We start from the raw sequence: 15,226 nt of genomic DNA, 5'->3' as shown, positions 1-15,226 counted from the left end.
TTGCTGGAGCAGCAAGCTTAGAGTTCACTTTTTGGAAATAAATGAAAATGAAAACAACACAAAGCAAAAACCCCATGACAAACTGAAAGCAGTCCTATGAGGGAAGTGTATAGCTCTAAGTTAAAAAAATAAACCCAAATAAATGGTTTAATGATACAACTTAAAAAGTTGGAAAACCAAGAACAAACTGGCATTAACAGAATCAGAAATGAACAGTGAAACATTGTAACAGACACCAAAGAAATTCTGAATATTATATGGAAATATTTTTAAAAACCTGTACTCTGTGAGGCTAGAAAATCTAAATGAAAGGGGTGATTTCCTGGATGCATTGAAACCACCTAAATTAAACCAAGAAGTCAACAACCCACAGCACAGGAAGAGAGTGAAATAGTAATAAAGGCTTCCTAGCTTTTTTTTTTTTTTTTTTTTTTTAAGGAAAAAAGGCCAGGGCCAGAAGAATTCACAGCAGAATTCTTCCAGACTTTCAAAGATGATCTGTAGCCAATAGTTTATTTCTTAAACTGTTTAAAATAATAGAAACAAGGAACACTCCCAAATTCCTTCTACAAAGCTAGTATCACTCATAATACCCAAACCACATAAAGACTCAGCAGTAAAAGAAAACTTCAGACCACTATTTCTGAGGAACATAGACTAAAAATGCATAATAAAGTAATTGCAAGCAGGATGCAGAGATACATCGAAAAATATATACACCATGACCAAAGTTGGCTTTGTCTCTGAAATGCAGGCATAGTGCAACACTTGCAAGTAAAAAAATATGTAATAAATCACATAAATGGGCTAAAAGACTACAATCACATACTCATTTTCAAAAGATATAGAAATCTAGCATGTCTTCATGATAAAAGTCTTAGAGAATGTAGGGCTAGAGGAAACAGTAAAGGCTACGTATGAAAAAAAAAAAAACAAACCTATAGCCAGCATCTTTCTAAATGAAGAAAAGCTTGAAGCAATCCCACAAAGTCAGGAACAAGACAGGGATGACCAGTGTGTCCACGCCTTTTCAGTACTCGCTGAGCAATAAGGCAAGAGAAAGAAATTAAAGGCATACAAGTAGGGAGAGAAGTCAAAACTAGCCCTATTTGCAGATGACATGATACTATAAATTAGCCCAAAAATTCTACCAGAAAACTTCTAGAAACCATAAACAAATCCAGTAACATGACAGGATACACAATCAACTTGCATGGATCAACAGCTTTTCTGTACACTAACAACAAACGTACCAAGAAGGAGATCATAAACATAATAGCCTCAAAGAAAATAAAAATATCTATGTATAAATCCAACCGGGGAAGTAAAGGACTTCTGCAGTGAGAACTTTAAGCCACTGAAGAAATAAATAATGACACTAGAAAATGGAACAGTATCCCATGCTCATGGATTAGTAGAATTAACACTGTAAAAATGACCATTCTACCAAACACTATTCACAGATTTGGTATAATCCCAACCAAAGTCTTCATCTCATTCTTAGAAGAAATACATAAAATGATCTTTAAATTTATATGGAACCACCAAAGATGAAAGATACCTAAAACAATCCCAAGAAAACAAAACAAAAATAACAATGAAACAAAAACAGAACCTCACAGTGTTGGAGGGATTACCATTCCGAGTCCGAAGATACGTTACAGAGCCGCAGTAGTAAAGGGCAATATAGTATTGGCACAGAAACAGGCATGTACACCAATGGGACAAAATCAAAGACCCACTCATAAGTATATATAACTTTATTTATTTATTTTTTATTTTTTTATTTTTTGGTTTTTCGAGACAGGGTTTCTCTGTGTAGCCTTGGCTGTCCTGGACTCGCTTTGTAGACCAGGCTGGCCTCGAACTCACAGCGATCCACCTGCCTCTGCCTCCTGAGTGCTGGGATTAAAGGCGTGCACCACCATGCCCAGCAGATAAGTATATATAACTTTAGCCACCTAATATTTGACAGATGCCAACAACATATGCTGGAAAAATGAAAACATCTTCAAAACATGGTGCTAGGAAAACTGGTTGTGCACATGCAGAAGAATGAAATTAGACCTCGCACAAAAATTAACTCCAAATGGACCAAAGGCCAAAACCTGAAACACTGACACTGCTAGAAGAAAATATATGCGGTTCTTCTATCTATATCTAATTGATATAGCTAGGTGTAGGAAAGCACATCCTGAACAGGACTCCATTTGCCTGAGAACTAAAGTGAAATATTAACAAGCGGGACTGCATCAAACTAAAAAGCTTCTGCACAGTGAAGAGAAAGCCCACAGAATGGAAGGAAGGCTGCTAGCTATACATCTGACAGAGGATTGATATTTAGAATGTATAAAGAACTTTTTTTTTAAAAAGTAAAAACAAAAACAAAAATGAACAAGCCGAGCGTGTTGGCATACACCTGTAATCCCAGCACTCTGGGTAGCAGAGGCAGGCAGCAGGCAGATCGCTGAGTTTGAGAACAGCCTGGTTCAGGACAGGCAAAGATACACAGAGAAACCCTGTCTCGAAAAACCCAACCAACCAACCAACGAAGCAGATAATCCATTTAAAAAGTGGGCCTGGGGCCTAAATACAGAATTCTCAAAAGAAGAAAAAAGAGAGGTTAAGAAATATTTCCAAAATGTTCATTGCTCCTAGTAATTAGAGAAATACAAAGCAAAACAACTTTGAAATTTTATCTTATACCTGTTAGAATGGCAAAGATCAATGGAAAAACTGACAACAAATACTGAAGGGGATGCAGGGTTTGTGGGGACCCTCGTTCACTGTTGGTAGGACTGCAAACTCGCATCGCGCGGTGGAAATGAGTTTGGAGGACCTACCATACGACCTACCATACGACCTGGCTGTAACTCCTTGGCACACGTACAACGACTTGACGGTCTGCGCCCCAGACACTCGCTCAGCCATGTTCGTTGTCTCTCTATCATAGTACCTAGCAACGGAAACAGTCTAAATGTTGTACAACTGAGGAACGGATAATGGAAATGTGGTACATAAACACTGTGGGGCTTTTTGAGTGAGGTAACCCCAAAAATAAATGCCACATATGCTCTCTTCAGAGGCTAGCTCTAAATCTTCAGATATGAGCACCATAGTTATTACAGAAAATAGGAAAGTAAAACAGGACCGTTGTTGCAGTGGGTGGGGGTGGAACTCAATAGAGAAGGGATCTCAGGGTGCAAGTGTTCTGATCATAGAAATGAGAAAAGGGGGATTCCTTAGCGGGATGAGATAAATACAGAGGATAAAATACAATAAGGATGTCTGTAAAGCATATGGACACAAGTGGTACGGCAGGGATATGGGGATGGGCGGCCTGGTAGGGAGGAGAAGTAGGTTAGTACAGGAAGGTGGGGGAGGGTGAAGGGGATGGCTCGATACAAGTGATCTGACAGTGGAAGTGGGAAATGCGTGCCTTAGGGAGTGGAAAGGAGGTTAGTGCAGAAGAAGGAAAGAGGGAAAACGACAATGTGTGTATCTGAAAAAGCCACCAAAAAAATCATGCTATTCGTTGTCTTGAGAATGAAGAAACAAATTATAATGCAATTCAATGTATAACTCAATAACTTTAATCCTAGCCACCAAGAATGCAGCACACGGAAACCAAAACCTAAAAGTGAGAGACAGAATGACAGTGATTACAACATTTGGCTCAGCTTTGCTGGAACTGTATCACACAGCTGTGCTGCCTTAAGACTTTGGCCAGTTCCAGTGGATATGGCTGTGTCTCTCAACCTGCTTCCTTATAGAAGCTCACAGTCCTCAGTGAGTTTGGCCTTCCTTATCAGTAATTAATTAAGAAAATGGCCTACAGGCAATCAGATTAAAGTATTTCCTCCTTTTGAGGTTCCTCTTCCCAATTTGCTTATGGCAAATTGATAAAAACTAACCAGGAGTTACATTATTAGAGAATTTAATTCTTGTTGACTACATTAAAAATTAAGTCAGCAGTGCCCCATTTATAGGGAAATAACTATGTATGATTGCTACCCATATCATATAGGTTTTAAGACTTGGTTAAGAGAATATCAAAAAAGTAGAACAGTTTTGGGGAGAATGACTATTTTTTTTATGTATTTTAATTTTAAATGTGAGCTTTTATTGTCTCTGAATTGGAATTAACTTGTGTGTATGCTGCTTTGTTAGTACAGTCGGTTTAGAAAAGTCATTTATTTATTTTGGTTTTGTGTGTTTTGTTTTCAGAGCAGTGGAAAGAGCTCAGTGCTGGAAAGCCTAGTGGGGAGAGACCTTCTTCCCAGAGGGACTGGTGTGGTCACCCGGAGACCTCTCATTCTGCAGCTGGTCCATGTTTCGCCAGAAGATAAACGAAAAACAACAGGTGAAGAAAATGGTAAATTTCAGAACTGGAGTAAGAATTATTTTAAAATGTTATTCCTTTTTTTTTTTTTTTTTTTTTTTTGTCTGTTTTCAAGATAGGAATTTCAAAGTAAAAAGTTGATTAGTGAATTGGGAGCTAGTGGCTATAGCAAAATCAGAAATCCTGTGGAGTAGTATCTATCTTTAATCCCAGCACTTGAGAGTCAGAGGCAGGTGGAGCTCTGTGAGTTCAAGACCTGCCTGGTCTACACAGTTGCAGTACAGCCAACACTACACTGAGAAACCCTGTCTTGAAACAAAACAAAACACACAAAAAATAATTTTCTTTGATTTGAGTAAAGTTCTTGAGAATAGTACCTTTTGAATAATTCAGCTTAGTAAACTGTTGTTAAGTAGAAATCAGTTAAAGTAAAAAAAAAAAAGTTTCTATTTTACTTGCCTTTTTCTTTTCTCATTATATGTTCACTAATTTTGATTAAACTTTCCTTTAGTCTAAGAGGAAGGCTATTATTTAAAGAAAGATTTCTTGGTGTTGTGAGATAGTGTATGTCAAACTGGCTTCAGAATCATCTTATAGCTAAGAAGGACCTCAAACTTGTGATCCTCCTGCTTCTACCTCCCAAGTATTTGGTAATAAACACATGCTACAAAAGTCCAGCTGTAGGAAGAGATATTTCCACTTTTAAAGGCCCTCCCTTCTGCCGTGTTCTGCTTATTCTACCTAAACTGAGTTTTTGTTGTTTGTTTGTTTGTTTTTTAATACTAGACTATGAATAGTAAAGCCATCTGTAGCTTACTCTTTAAAAATTAAAGTGTTTTAAGAAATGTTCTCTATTAAGAAACTTTAAATTGTTGTACATATATATAGCCTATAGTAATCACATTAGTGAGATTTGAAATGTTTGAGAGTGATACATTCAATATTTTTGTCCAGTTCAATGTTTGACTTAAACTTTGTCACCTAACATTCTGTAAAATGGCTGCCTTTTCAGATAGTGTTTGTAGAGAGCGCTGTCGCCGTTGTTACCTGCAGAGACTTGTTCTCAGTGTAGTTTCACTTTATCTTCTGACCTGAGGTGGGGTGGTAGTATTATATCTAATTTTCTCATTTATCTTAGAAGATATTGGTGGTGATGACTCTGATTTTATTTTAAAGTAGGGAGAAACTTGTCATGAGCATCTACTGTACTTTAACAGGGACTCCAAGATTACTGAAGAAAGTTAGTGAGCTAGTAGATATTAGTAAGTAACAGTGTAGACTGTTTTGATATACTAGTAGTTACTTTGTATTTTAATATTTATTATTGAAGTTCTTTTTGTTTTATTTATTTTATTTTGAAACAGAGTCTTACTACATAACCTGTACTGGCTTATAATTTACAATGTAGACCAGGCTGGTTTATCATTTATAGTGATTCTGTGACTTCTGCCTCCCAGTTTCTGGAATTACAGACATGCGTGACTATGCCCAGATTATTTAAAGTCTGAACCTTGAATTTACTCACTCTTGGCTAACCTGTGGCTTAGCCTCAAATAGCAAGAACAAAATTTTCAGAATTTCATTGTTCCCACTTCCATTAAACACATTACCTAATATGGTTTGAGGCCTTCTTATTTTTCCTCAGCCATTTTGGAAGGGTCTATCAGAGACTGTTTGCAGATGTGGTGTTTCCTTAAATAAATGATTGCTTGTTAAGAAAGGGCAGAGACATGTTAGTCCTTGTGACCACCGTGCTCATATGCCCAGCAAGTTTGGTTGATACAGGGGCAGGTCGGTAAAACTGCACAAATGTGTCTGCACATAGATTATTCCTGAACTTAGTCCCTTTTACATGTATGTGTGTTTGCTTGTACATGAAGAATATATGTTGTGTTCCCACTTACTTACAGTGATATGTCATTATGTGGGAATAGGTGTGACTGTGTGCGTGCGTGTTAAATGTGTTTTAAAGAGAAACTTGTCATGGGCATCTACTATGACTTTAAACAGGGACTCCAAAGTGACTGAAGAAAGTTAGTGAGCTTGTGTGCTCCAGTTAGAGGACAGCTTCAGGGAACTGGTTATCTCCTTCTGCCATGTGTTTTCTTGGGGATGGCCTAAGGAAATGAGGCTTCGCAGTGGGGGTGGGGGAGACACCTTCACCTCCTGAGCCACCATGTGGCCATGCTTACCTTCTCATCAAAGCCACCTCTCCTTTGGATAAGAACTTGAGGCTTTTCAGATCATTCTGCCTTTGTGTGAACCAAGAACTAATAAAATATTAACATAGAGTTTGAATTTAAAAAGCATGAACAATGAGAGAAAATAGTTTTGAAGAAGCCCTTACAAAAAAGACCATCACAAAGTTAAAAACGAACCCAAAACCTTTTTGTATGTGGTTTTTATTTCTACTTTTTACAGCTGCACTTTTATTTATTTACTTTCTGTTGTTTAAAACCATGAAGGGTGCAGCCTCACAGAGTCTGTGTCCAGTGGCCTTTGTGGGAAGTGTGCTTTGGAATTAGGCACAAACCAGGCCACAGTTTCTGGGACGCAAGTTACCAAGATGACTCTTTATTTTGTTCAGGTTGCTTCCAGAAGTCAGTGTTGTATTTTGCTTTATACACATAAGCACATCTCTTGCATAATAGAATACAGTTTCATCTTGGACATAAAAGCTTATTATAAAATCTCCTTGAGGTTTTATGCATAAGATGAAACAAAATGTAATTTTAAACTGAAGTCTATGAAAACTGACAAAAATATTTCGTATTTAATGTATATAATTAACAGGAAGGACAAGAATTGTGACAGTAGATTCCTGTTGAATTTAGTTCATGAATTGAAAGGGTTAATATTTTGTGGTGCTCTGCTAAATACAATTTATATTTCAGAGAAAATGCCCTTATAAACAGTCATTTTTAGCCAATAGGCTAATTGCATTTACTTACTAATTCTGAAAGTTTCAGAGGATGTGCTTATCATATTTCCTGGGCTCTTTGAAACCAGACAATTTATCTTTTCCCTCAGTAGGCTTTCAAATCCCAGGCAAACTTTTTGACAGTAAAATAGAAATTTCTTTACTGAAATCCTTAGAAAGCTGAAGTATTATACAAAATATGCTTTGCTTATAGTATGTAAAAATACAGTTCCTATGACTTTAAATAATTTTTGAATAATTAAATGCTTATGCACATTTGAAATGTTATGTTTCTACACATCTGAGTTTTTAAAAGTTTAAAGTTTTGGGGATAAGCACTAAAATTACTTTGTGCTATTTCTCTTTAACTACAGACCCTGCTACATGGAAAAACTCAAGACACCTTTCTAAAGGTTTCCTTTATCCATTTGTTTTTAGCCCTTCTTTTTTTTTTATTATGCCTGCATGTGTGCTTATGTACCCCTACAGGCTGTGTGCATCTTTTTTCCCTCATTTTTATTTGCCTGTTCACATTGGTTGCAGGTTTTAGTGGCTCTTGTTAGTGTTTTGGCATTGCATTTACATGCAACCTTTTTTTTTTTTTTTTTTTAAATTTAGTTTTTTTTTTTTTTTTTTTTTTTTTTTTTTTACAAAAAACATAATTGTGAAGCTACTGAAATATTACAAGGCAAATACCACTTTGGTATGTAGTAGTGCCTCTGAGTTCTGTGACCTAGGTTAATCTAGTCATTCAAAAGTCCTTTTTGGAAGAAGGTTCTAAGCTCTTGAGTAGGTGAACATTTTACTTGCAAAAAGGATCTTGTTTTATATACCTTTATTCCAATAAAGAATGATAATACATACCTTTTACTAAATAAATATTTATGTGAATAGCTTATTTTTATTTCAGGTGACTTGTGCATTAAATACTTTAAAGCATAAGCTATTTTAAACTTCTGAATTTGGTGATAGCAGAATAGCAGTGCTTGGGTAAGGTGTCAGGAAAAGCAGAGTATATGGAAGCTAGCAGGGTATCAGTTCCTCACAGTACGGACATGCATCTATTCTCATCCATTTCCGTTCGACCATTCCATGAGAGAAGATGGACTTGACTGGGGAGAAGTCACCATGGCAATGTGCATTACAAGGCAGCTACTACCCTGTCACTGAGAGCCTTATATATAGCCGACAGACAACCAAATAAAAGACAATGATTTTTTTTAATGGAAAACTTAGCTACTTCATTCATATATTGCATGCACATTTTAAACTTTAATGTTATATACACATTTGTTACATGATTTTTTTTGCATTTTCCAATGGGATCTTTAATTTTTCTTCTATAGTTCTTCAAAAGTTTTCATTGGATAAACTGTTTCCATATATAAGATGTTTAAAGAAATCAGTTATGATAACCACAAACAAATAGGACATGAACAATTTATTTGTAAGAGCTGGATTTCAAATTCTGGGAGGACTTGCAGGCAACTCTACTTGAAGTCAGTCCTGTGTAGTCTGTGCCGTGCTTTAAAAACATGAATGAATCTTTAGCAGACCTTAAAATTAAAGCACTCGTTAACGTATAGTTTTTTTTAAAAAGTTTACTGTGCTATCTTTTTATATTCCTAACTATAAAACCTAATTTCCAGTCTCTGAGAAGTTGAGTTTTCTTTCTTTCTCTAGGAGTGGAAGCAGAAGAATGGGGTAAATTTCTTCACACCAAAAACAAGGTAATCACTCGAGAATATAGTTTCTTAACGGAAATATGTTCCTTGTAAAATAAAACTTGTCTCAGAAACACTTCTAACCGCAGTGGTTTCATTTGACTTGATCCTTTCAAACTTGGAGATTTTTAAGTGTTGTGAGATCGGGCAGCTTTGAAACAGATCTTAGAAAAATGTATGTATACATAAGAAATGTGGACTAATTTTCTGCAGTAAATCCATACATATTCTTTAAATGTGGCCTCCACCTCTTATGAATGTCTGATCTTATTTACAGTATGATTTTTTGTTTTAATAATTTTCAGCTTTATACAGATTTTGATGAAATTCGACAAGAAATTGAAAATGAAACTGAAAGAATTTCAGGAAATAATAAGGTAGGCATTGTTTCAAACCTGAAAGACTTAAACAAAAGTAAATATATTGCTGAATAACTTCTGTATACAATTTATAAGTGCATTGCTAAACCATAATCTCCTCCTGCTTCTAGTACTGATAGTGAATGTGGGGCCTAGTACATGCTAGGTAAGTGTTCTACCACTGAGCTATATCCTAAAGCCATATTTAAATTATTATTATTCTGAGACAGTGTCTTATGAAATTACCCAGGCTAGTCTTGAACTTGGGATCTACCTGTTTCTCCTGAGTCGCTGGGAATTAGAGTCCTGTGTTACTAGGCTTATAAATTCATAATCTTTTTTTTTTTAATGGACTACTCATGGCAGGCAGTGGTGGTGCATGCCTTTAATCCTAGCACTCTGGAGGCAGCAGCAGGTGGACCTCTGAGCTTGATGACAGCCAGGGCTACACAAAGAAACCCTGTCCCGAAAAACAGAGCAATGAAAACAACAAAAACAAACAAACAAACAAAAGAGTACTCCACAACATATAAAAACTTATCTGAATAATTATCTCTCTTGATGGAGTTGTGGTGTCCTGAATTCTCAGGATTGAGGAGATAGAGGCAGAAGGATGTGAGGTCAAGGCCAGCTTGAAATAGTTTCATAAACGCCAAAGGCTAGGGACGTAGCTCATTGATAAACTGTGTCGTGGATCTCCATCAGTACACGCCGTCGTGGTCTCTTCTCTATTGCTCTGATAAATACCCCAACAAAAGCAGGGAGGGTGATTGTGTAGGGGAAGGTCTGTTCTCATTTGCAGAGAAGTCACAGCACGAGCTGGGAGCAGCGGAACAGAACCTGGACTGCATACTAATTTGTAACTGTCTTTTTCTACCTAAATCGCTGAGGTGCCACTCATAATTCAGGTGGGTCTTCGTAATTCAAGAGTGGTAAAGGCAGTCTCCTACAGGCATGCCCTTTTCCCAGGTGATTCCAGTTTCTGCTAAGTCAACAGTTAACACAGATGATCAGACACAAACATACAGGTGTGCATGCACACACACCTTGAGACTTTTATACATGTAAAATATTTCATTTATATTTTGTGAACTTAGTTGCAGAGTACTTATTATAGTCAAATATTTATTTTCTAAGAACGTGAAAATTTAAATCAAGTGTCTAAGATACTTTTAGCATAAAAGTCAGCCTCTTTTAAATCCTTTTTATGCCGTTTATTGTTGTTACTGTTTTCTTTTTGGTTTTATGCTATCCTATGGTAACTGGGGGAACATTAAATCTCACAAGTGACCTTCAGCCTGGTAATACTCAGTATATTATTTGTTGCCAGATACTGTGATGTTGTAGAAGTTATTTCCTGACAGAAAGGCACTTTTGCAGCTGTTTTACGTTTTCGTGCCTATTGAAAATATTTGCGTCTTTCAGGAACCGTGTTTAGCTTACTGTGAAACTCTAAACTGGCACCTTGGAGTTACTGCTGTTGCCACCATACCTCCCTAATGTCTTTACACCAGATTGTGCCTGGAGTATGACAGGGACGTAACTAGGGTGTGTCAGGGAGAGCTTTTTGTCTTGGGGATCTGAACACTGAGATATATTGCCTGAGAAAACTCACTATATGTGTACACCTTTGCTGCTTGGTGTTCAGATATCTAGGGCCAATTAATGTGAAGAGCTGCGTATTTATTACTTTTTCAGCTGAACACCATCAACTCAAGAACATCTAATTTTGGATAGATGAAGAATGAATTATTCTGTTAAGTACTTAATCTGTTAAACCCCTTTAAAAGCTGCCATGCATATAGAAAAGCTGAAGGAGAAGTGCTGTGTGTTAGCAGACACACGGGGTGAGGCAGCATAGGGAGGAGAAGTGCTGTGTGTTAGTGCACACACACACACACGGGGTGAGGCAGCGTAGGGAGGAGAAGTGCTGTGTGTTAGTGCACACACACACACGGGGTGAGGCAGCATAGGGAGGAGAAGTGCTGTGTGTTAGTGCACACACACGGGGTGAGGCAGCATAGGGAGGAGAAGTGCTGTGTGTTAGTGCACACACACACACACGGGGTGAGGCAGCATAGGGAGGAGAAGTGCTGTGTGTTAGTGCACACACACACACGGGGTGAGGCAGCATAGGGAGGAGAAGTGCTGTGTGTTAGTGCACACACACACACGGGGTGAGGCAGCATAGGGAGGAGAAGTGCTGTGTGTTAGTGCACACACACACACATGGGGTGAGGCAGCATAGGGAGGAGAAGTGCTGTGTGTTAGTGCACACACACACACAGGGTGAGGCAGCATAGGGAGGAGAAGTGCTGTGTGTTAGTGCACACACACACACATGGGGTGAGGCAGCATAGGGAGGAGAAGTGCTGTGTGTTAGTGCACACACACACACATGGGGTGAGGCAGCGTAGGGAGGAGAAGTGCTGTGTGTTAGTGCACACACACACACGGGGTGAGGCAGCATAGGGAGGAGAAGTGCTGTGTGTTAGTGCACACACACACACACGGGGTGAGGCAGCATAGGGAGAAGTGGTGCTGTGTTAGTGCACGGGGTTCGCCAGGGTTATAACCTCACTTGTCACTCAAGTTTCATTAAACTTTTATTATTGAAAGATTTTTAGGAGCCATAATTTAATATGAATTTCATATTTAATAATTCATTGAAATTTAATATGATTGTAATATATTTGGAACTTGTTTCTAGGGAGTAAGCCCTGAGCCAATCCATCTTAAGGTTTTCTCACCCAACGTTGTCAATCTGACACTTGTGGATTTACCAGGAATGACCAAAGTAAGGACTGTTACTCATGTTTTCATTTAAAGAAATGTTTTGTTTTCTGTTTAGCATTAACCTAATATGAGATTAATGAGTAGGTTTGTTGTTACTGTTATTTTATATAGTTGAGTCCTTCTTTCTGCTAAAATACTTTCTTTACCTTGACTCCCAGAGTACCAGAGTTTACACTTTTGTCTGTAATCTCACTGGCCACTCCCTTTTAGTGCCTTTTGCTGATTTCTTCTCATCTCACCAGATTGACAAACAGAGCTCTTTTTTTTTTTTTTTACCTCTTGTACTCTTTAGGTACATATAACACAATCTAATTAGGATTATCAGATCTCATAGCGTTAAGTGCATGAATTTCAATATTTTGACATTCAGATTATTTCTGGGTATATATCCAGCTACCCACTCGGCATACACATTTAAATGCCTTACTAGGCACTGTTGTTTTCCTGTGACTAATACCAAACTCCTGATGTGTCCTTTACTTACATTTCATCCTTCTATCAACTTCCCTACTTCCATTGTACTATTGATTGGCAGAAACCTTCCAGTCACCCTTGATATTTCTTTACCTTTTATCTCTCTTCCTTTCAGCAAATCCTCTGGCTTTCCTCGTTTCTATAATATATCCAGAATTCTATCACCTCTTAGCATATTCATGGCAGAGGTAGCCCTTGTTATTTCACTTGGCTTAGTGTAATAAGTTACAGGATATGTCGTAGGCCTCTCTTGCTTTTTTACTTTTACGTAACCACAGTATTCTATTAAAGTGAAAAATCAGATTATGTCATTTCTTGGCTTAAAAATCTCTTCAGTGATTTCCCAGTTCCCTCATTATTGAGAGTACAAGTTTAAGTTCTTAGAAAAGTCTACTCCTGTATTATTCTCTCACTTTGTTAGTTGATTTCAAGGTCTCAGGATGGCCTTGAACTCCTCGTCCTTCTACTCCTCAGCTCATGGGTTATTCCTCTAATTTCTTTTGGTCTGGGCATCTGCCCTTAGTATTCACTCAGTATGGATTGTTTTTCTCCAGATATCTATGTGGACATTGTTTTGTCTGCCTTTAATGTCTAGTCACCTAATGTTTAGTCACCTAAACATCATTATCTAATTGAGGTAGATCCTGATTATTCTGATTTAAAACATCATTTAAAGTAGAGCCTGGAAAGTGCTGGCTATAGTTAGGCATCTTACATTGAGGTTCCATGTTTATGTCTGTAATAAATAACACGGGTTTAGATGACAAAAAAAAAAAAAGTAAGAATTTTAAAGCATCCTTCCCAAACCTCTGTTGTGCCCTACAGTGTGTTCTTGATAGGCCCATCTGCCACTTGGATGATATATTTGTGTGTGCTTATTATTTGCCTCTTAACACTAAGACAGATGCTCTAGGAAGGCAGTAATTTGTCTCTTAATTTTATTGGTATGACTTAATGCATCAAGTAAAAGAGTGCCAGATCACCAAACATTGAATGAACAATTATCCGTATGTAGTTGATACTCAGCCATCTTTGACATGATTTATGCAATAATGAATTTTTGATATTTGGAAGAGTTACATTTTGAGGCTTTATATATTACCAGATTCACAAATACCTCTATAGCACATTATTGATTTATTTGAGCTATTTTTAAGTACAGAAATACCTGTATTCTATGAATTAAATGCATGGAGAAAGCCGAGTTGATTTTGATGATTGGTTCTCTTTGTTTGGCTCAGGTACCTGTAGGTGATCAACCCAAGGATATTGAGCTTCAAATCAGAGAGCTTATTCTTCGGTTCATCAGCAATCCCAATTCCATTATCCTTGCCGTCACGGCTGCAAATACAGACATGGCAACCTCGGAGGCACTCAAGATCTCCAGGGAGGTGGATCCAGACGGTAAGGGCAGACGCTGGTAGTGAATGGATGTGGGATTCACAGTGGTGAAGCTTTCCTCAAGAAGAGGATATGATTGAAAGAGTATCTCCAGTTGATACAGATCTTAAAATGCTCTCGTACTTTTCTAATAATTTTATACAGCAATTGGGATGGGAAACAATTACTTGATTGCTAAAATGGTAGACAAAAAATATTTCCCATAAGATTTATATGTATTTGCAGTAGCTACACAATAATAATTTTAACATCAAATTACTTTGTAAAATGTTTCCTTATTTGTGTAAAGGAAATTTCAGTATTGAATAGCTAATATTTAAGAATAAATAACTCATAGTTGTATAGATTATTATGATATAGGAAATAATTATAGAATCCACTTTCTGAAGATTAAAAAAAACTAGACAAGCTCAGTATAGAGGGGAGACTTTGAAAACATCTCTTTTTATAAATGATTATTTATCCAGATTGTGACTTGGTAATACTCAGGAGATTAGAGGCTTCTCTTTGTCTGTATGAAATGCTAGCTTTGTAAGTGAGTGAATAATTAACCCTTAAGGAAACCATTTTTTTTTCACCTCAATTCTTGAAGACCTACATCTGTGTTATAATTTTTTTTCCTGCTTTGAAAAATAATTTCAAATAAAAATTTTATAGGAATGCTACAAGTGTTAATTAAAATTTCCATAAGCAGTCAGGTATGGTGGTTCACACCTGTAATCCTAGCACTTGGAAGGTAAGAGCAGGAAAAGGTCATCTTCAGCTATAGTGAGTTTGAGACTAGCCTGATCTACATGAAACCCTGTCTCTAAATAAATCAGGAAATACATAAATAAACAACAAGATAGATACACATTTGATCTAGTTTTTTGTTTTTTTGTTTTGTTTTGTTTTGAGGCAGCGTCTCGCTGTGCAGCCCTGGCTGCCCTGGGGCTTGTTATGTAGATGATCTAATAATCTAAATTGTCAGTACATTATAGGAAAATAATTTCATTTGATACTAATATATAGTAGCAAAATTTTAGAAGTAGGGAAGGCCAGGCATGGTGGTGCACATCTTTAATGCCAGTACTTGGGAGACAGAGGCAGGTGGATTTCTGTGAATTTGAGGCCAGCCTGGTCTACAAAGTGAATCCAGGACAGCCAGGGCTACACAGAAAAACCCTGTCCCTGGGGCGGGGGGGCGTGCGCACAGTAGGGTTCTGTTGGA

At 37.3% G+C, this 15,226-nt stretch overlaps 1 protein-coding gene across 21 annotated transcripts in view; it reads left to right on the top strand.

The window, feature by feature from the left end:
• Dnm1l (dynamin 1 like) overlaps window positions 1-15,226 on the top strand; it is a 52,140-nt gene that overhangs the window by 16,034 nt on the left and 20,880 nt on the right. For 4 of the 21 annotated variants that reach the window (XM_051150586.1, XM_051150568.1, XM_051150582.1 and 1 more), the window contains exons 2-7: window positions 4,228-4,375; window positions 7,637-7,675; window positions 8,946-8,992; window positions 9,292-9,363; window positions 12,056-12,142; window positions 13,857-14,019. In XM_051150586.1, coding sequence (XP_051006543.1) covers window positions 4,228-4,375; window positions 7,637-7,675; window positions 8,946-8,992; window positions 9,292-9,363; window positions 12,056-12,142; window positions 13,857-14,019 — 556 coding nt within the window. Of the gene's footprint in view, window positions 1-4,227; window positions 4,394-7,636; window positions 7,676-8,945; window positions 8,993-9,291; window positions 9,364-12,055; window positions 12,143-13,856; window positions 14,020-15,226 lie in introns of all 21 variants that reach the window. The other 17 variants (XM_051150585.1, XM_051150567.1, XM_051150581.1 and 14 more) reach the window with 8 other exon arrangements.

The sequence above is a fragment of the Acomys russatus genome, chromosome 8, assembly GCF_903995435.1.
Source record: "Acomys russatus chromosome 8, mAcoRus1.1, whole genome shotgun sequence".
NCBI lineage: Eukaryota > Metazoa > Chordata > Mammalia > Rodentia > Muridae > Acomys > Acomys russatus.
This window is presented reverse-complemented; position numbering and strand designations above follow the sequence as displayed.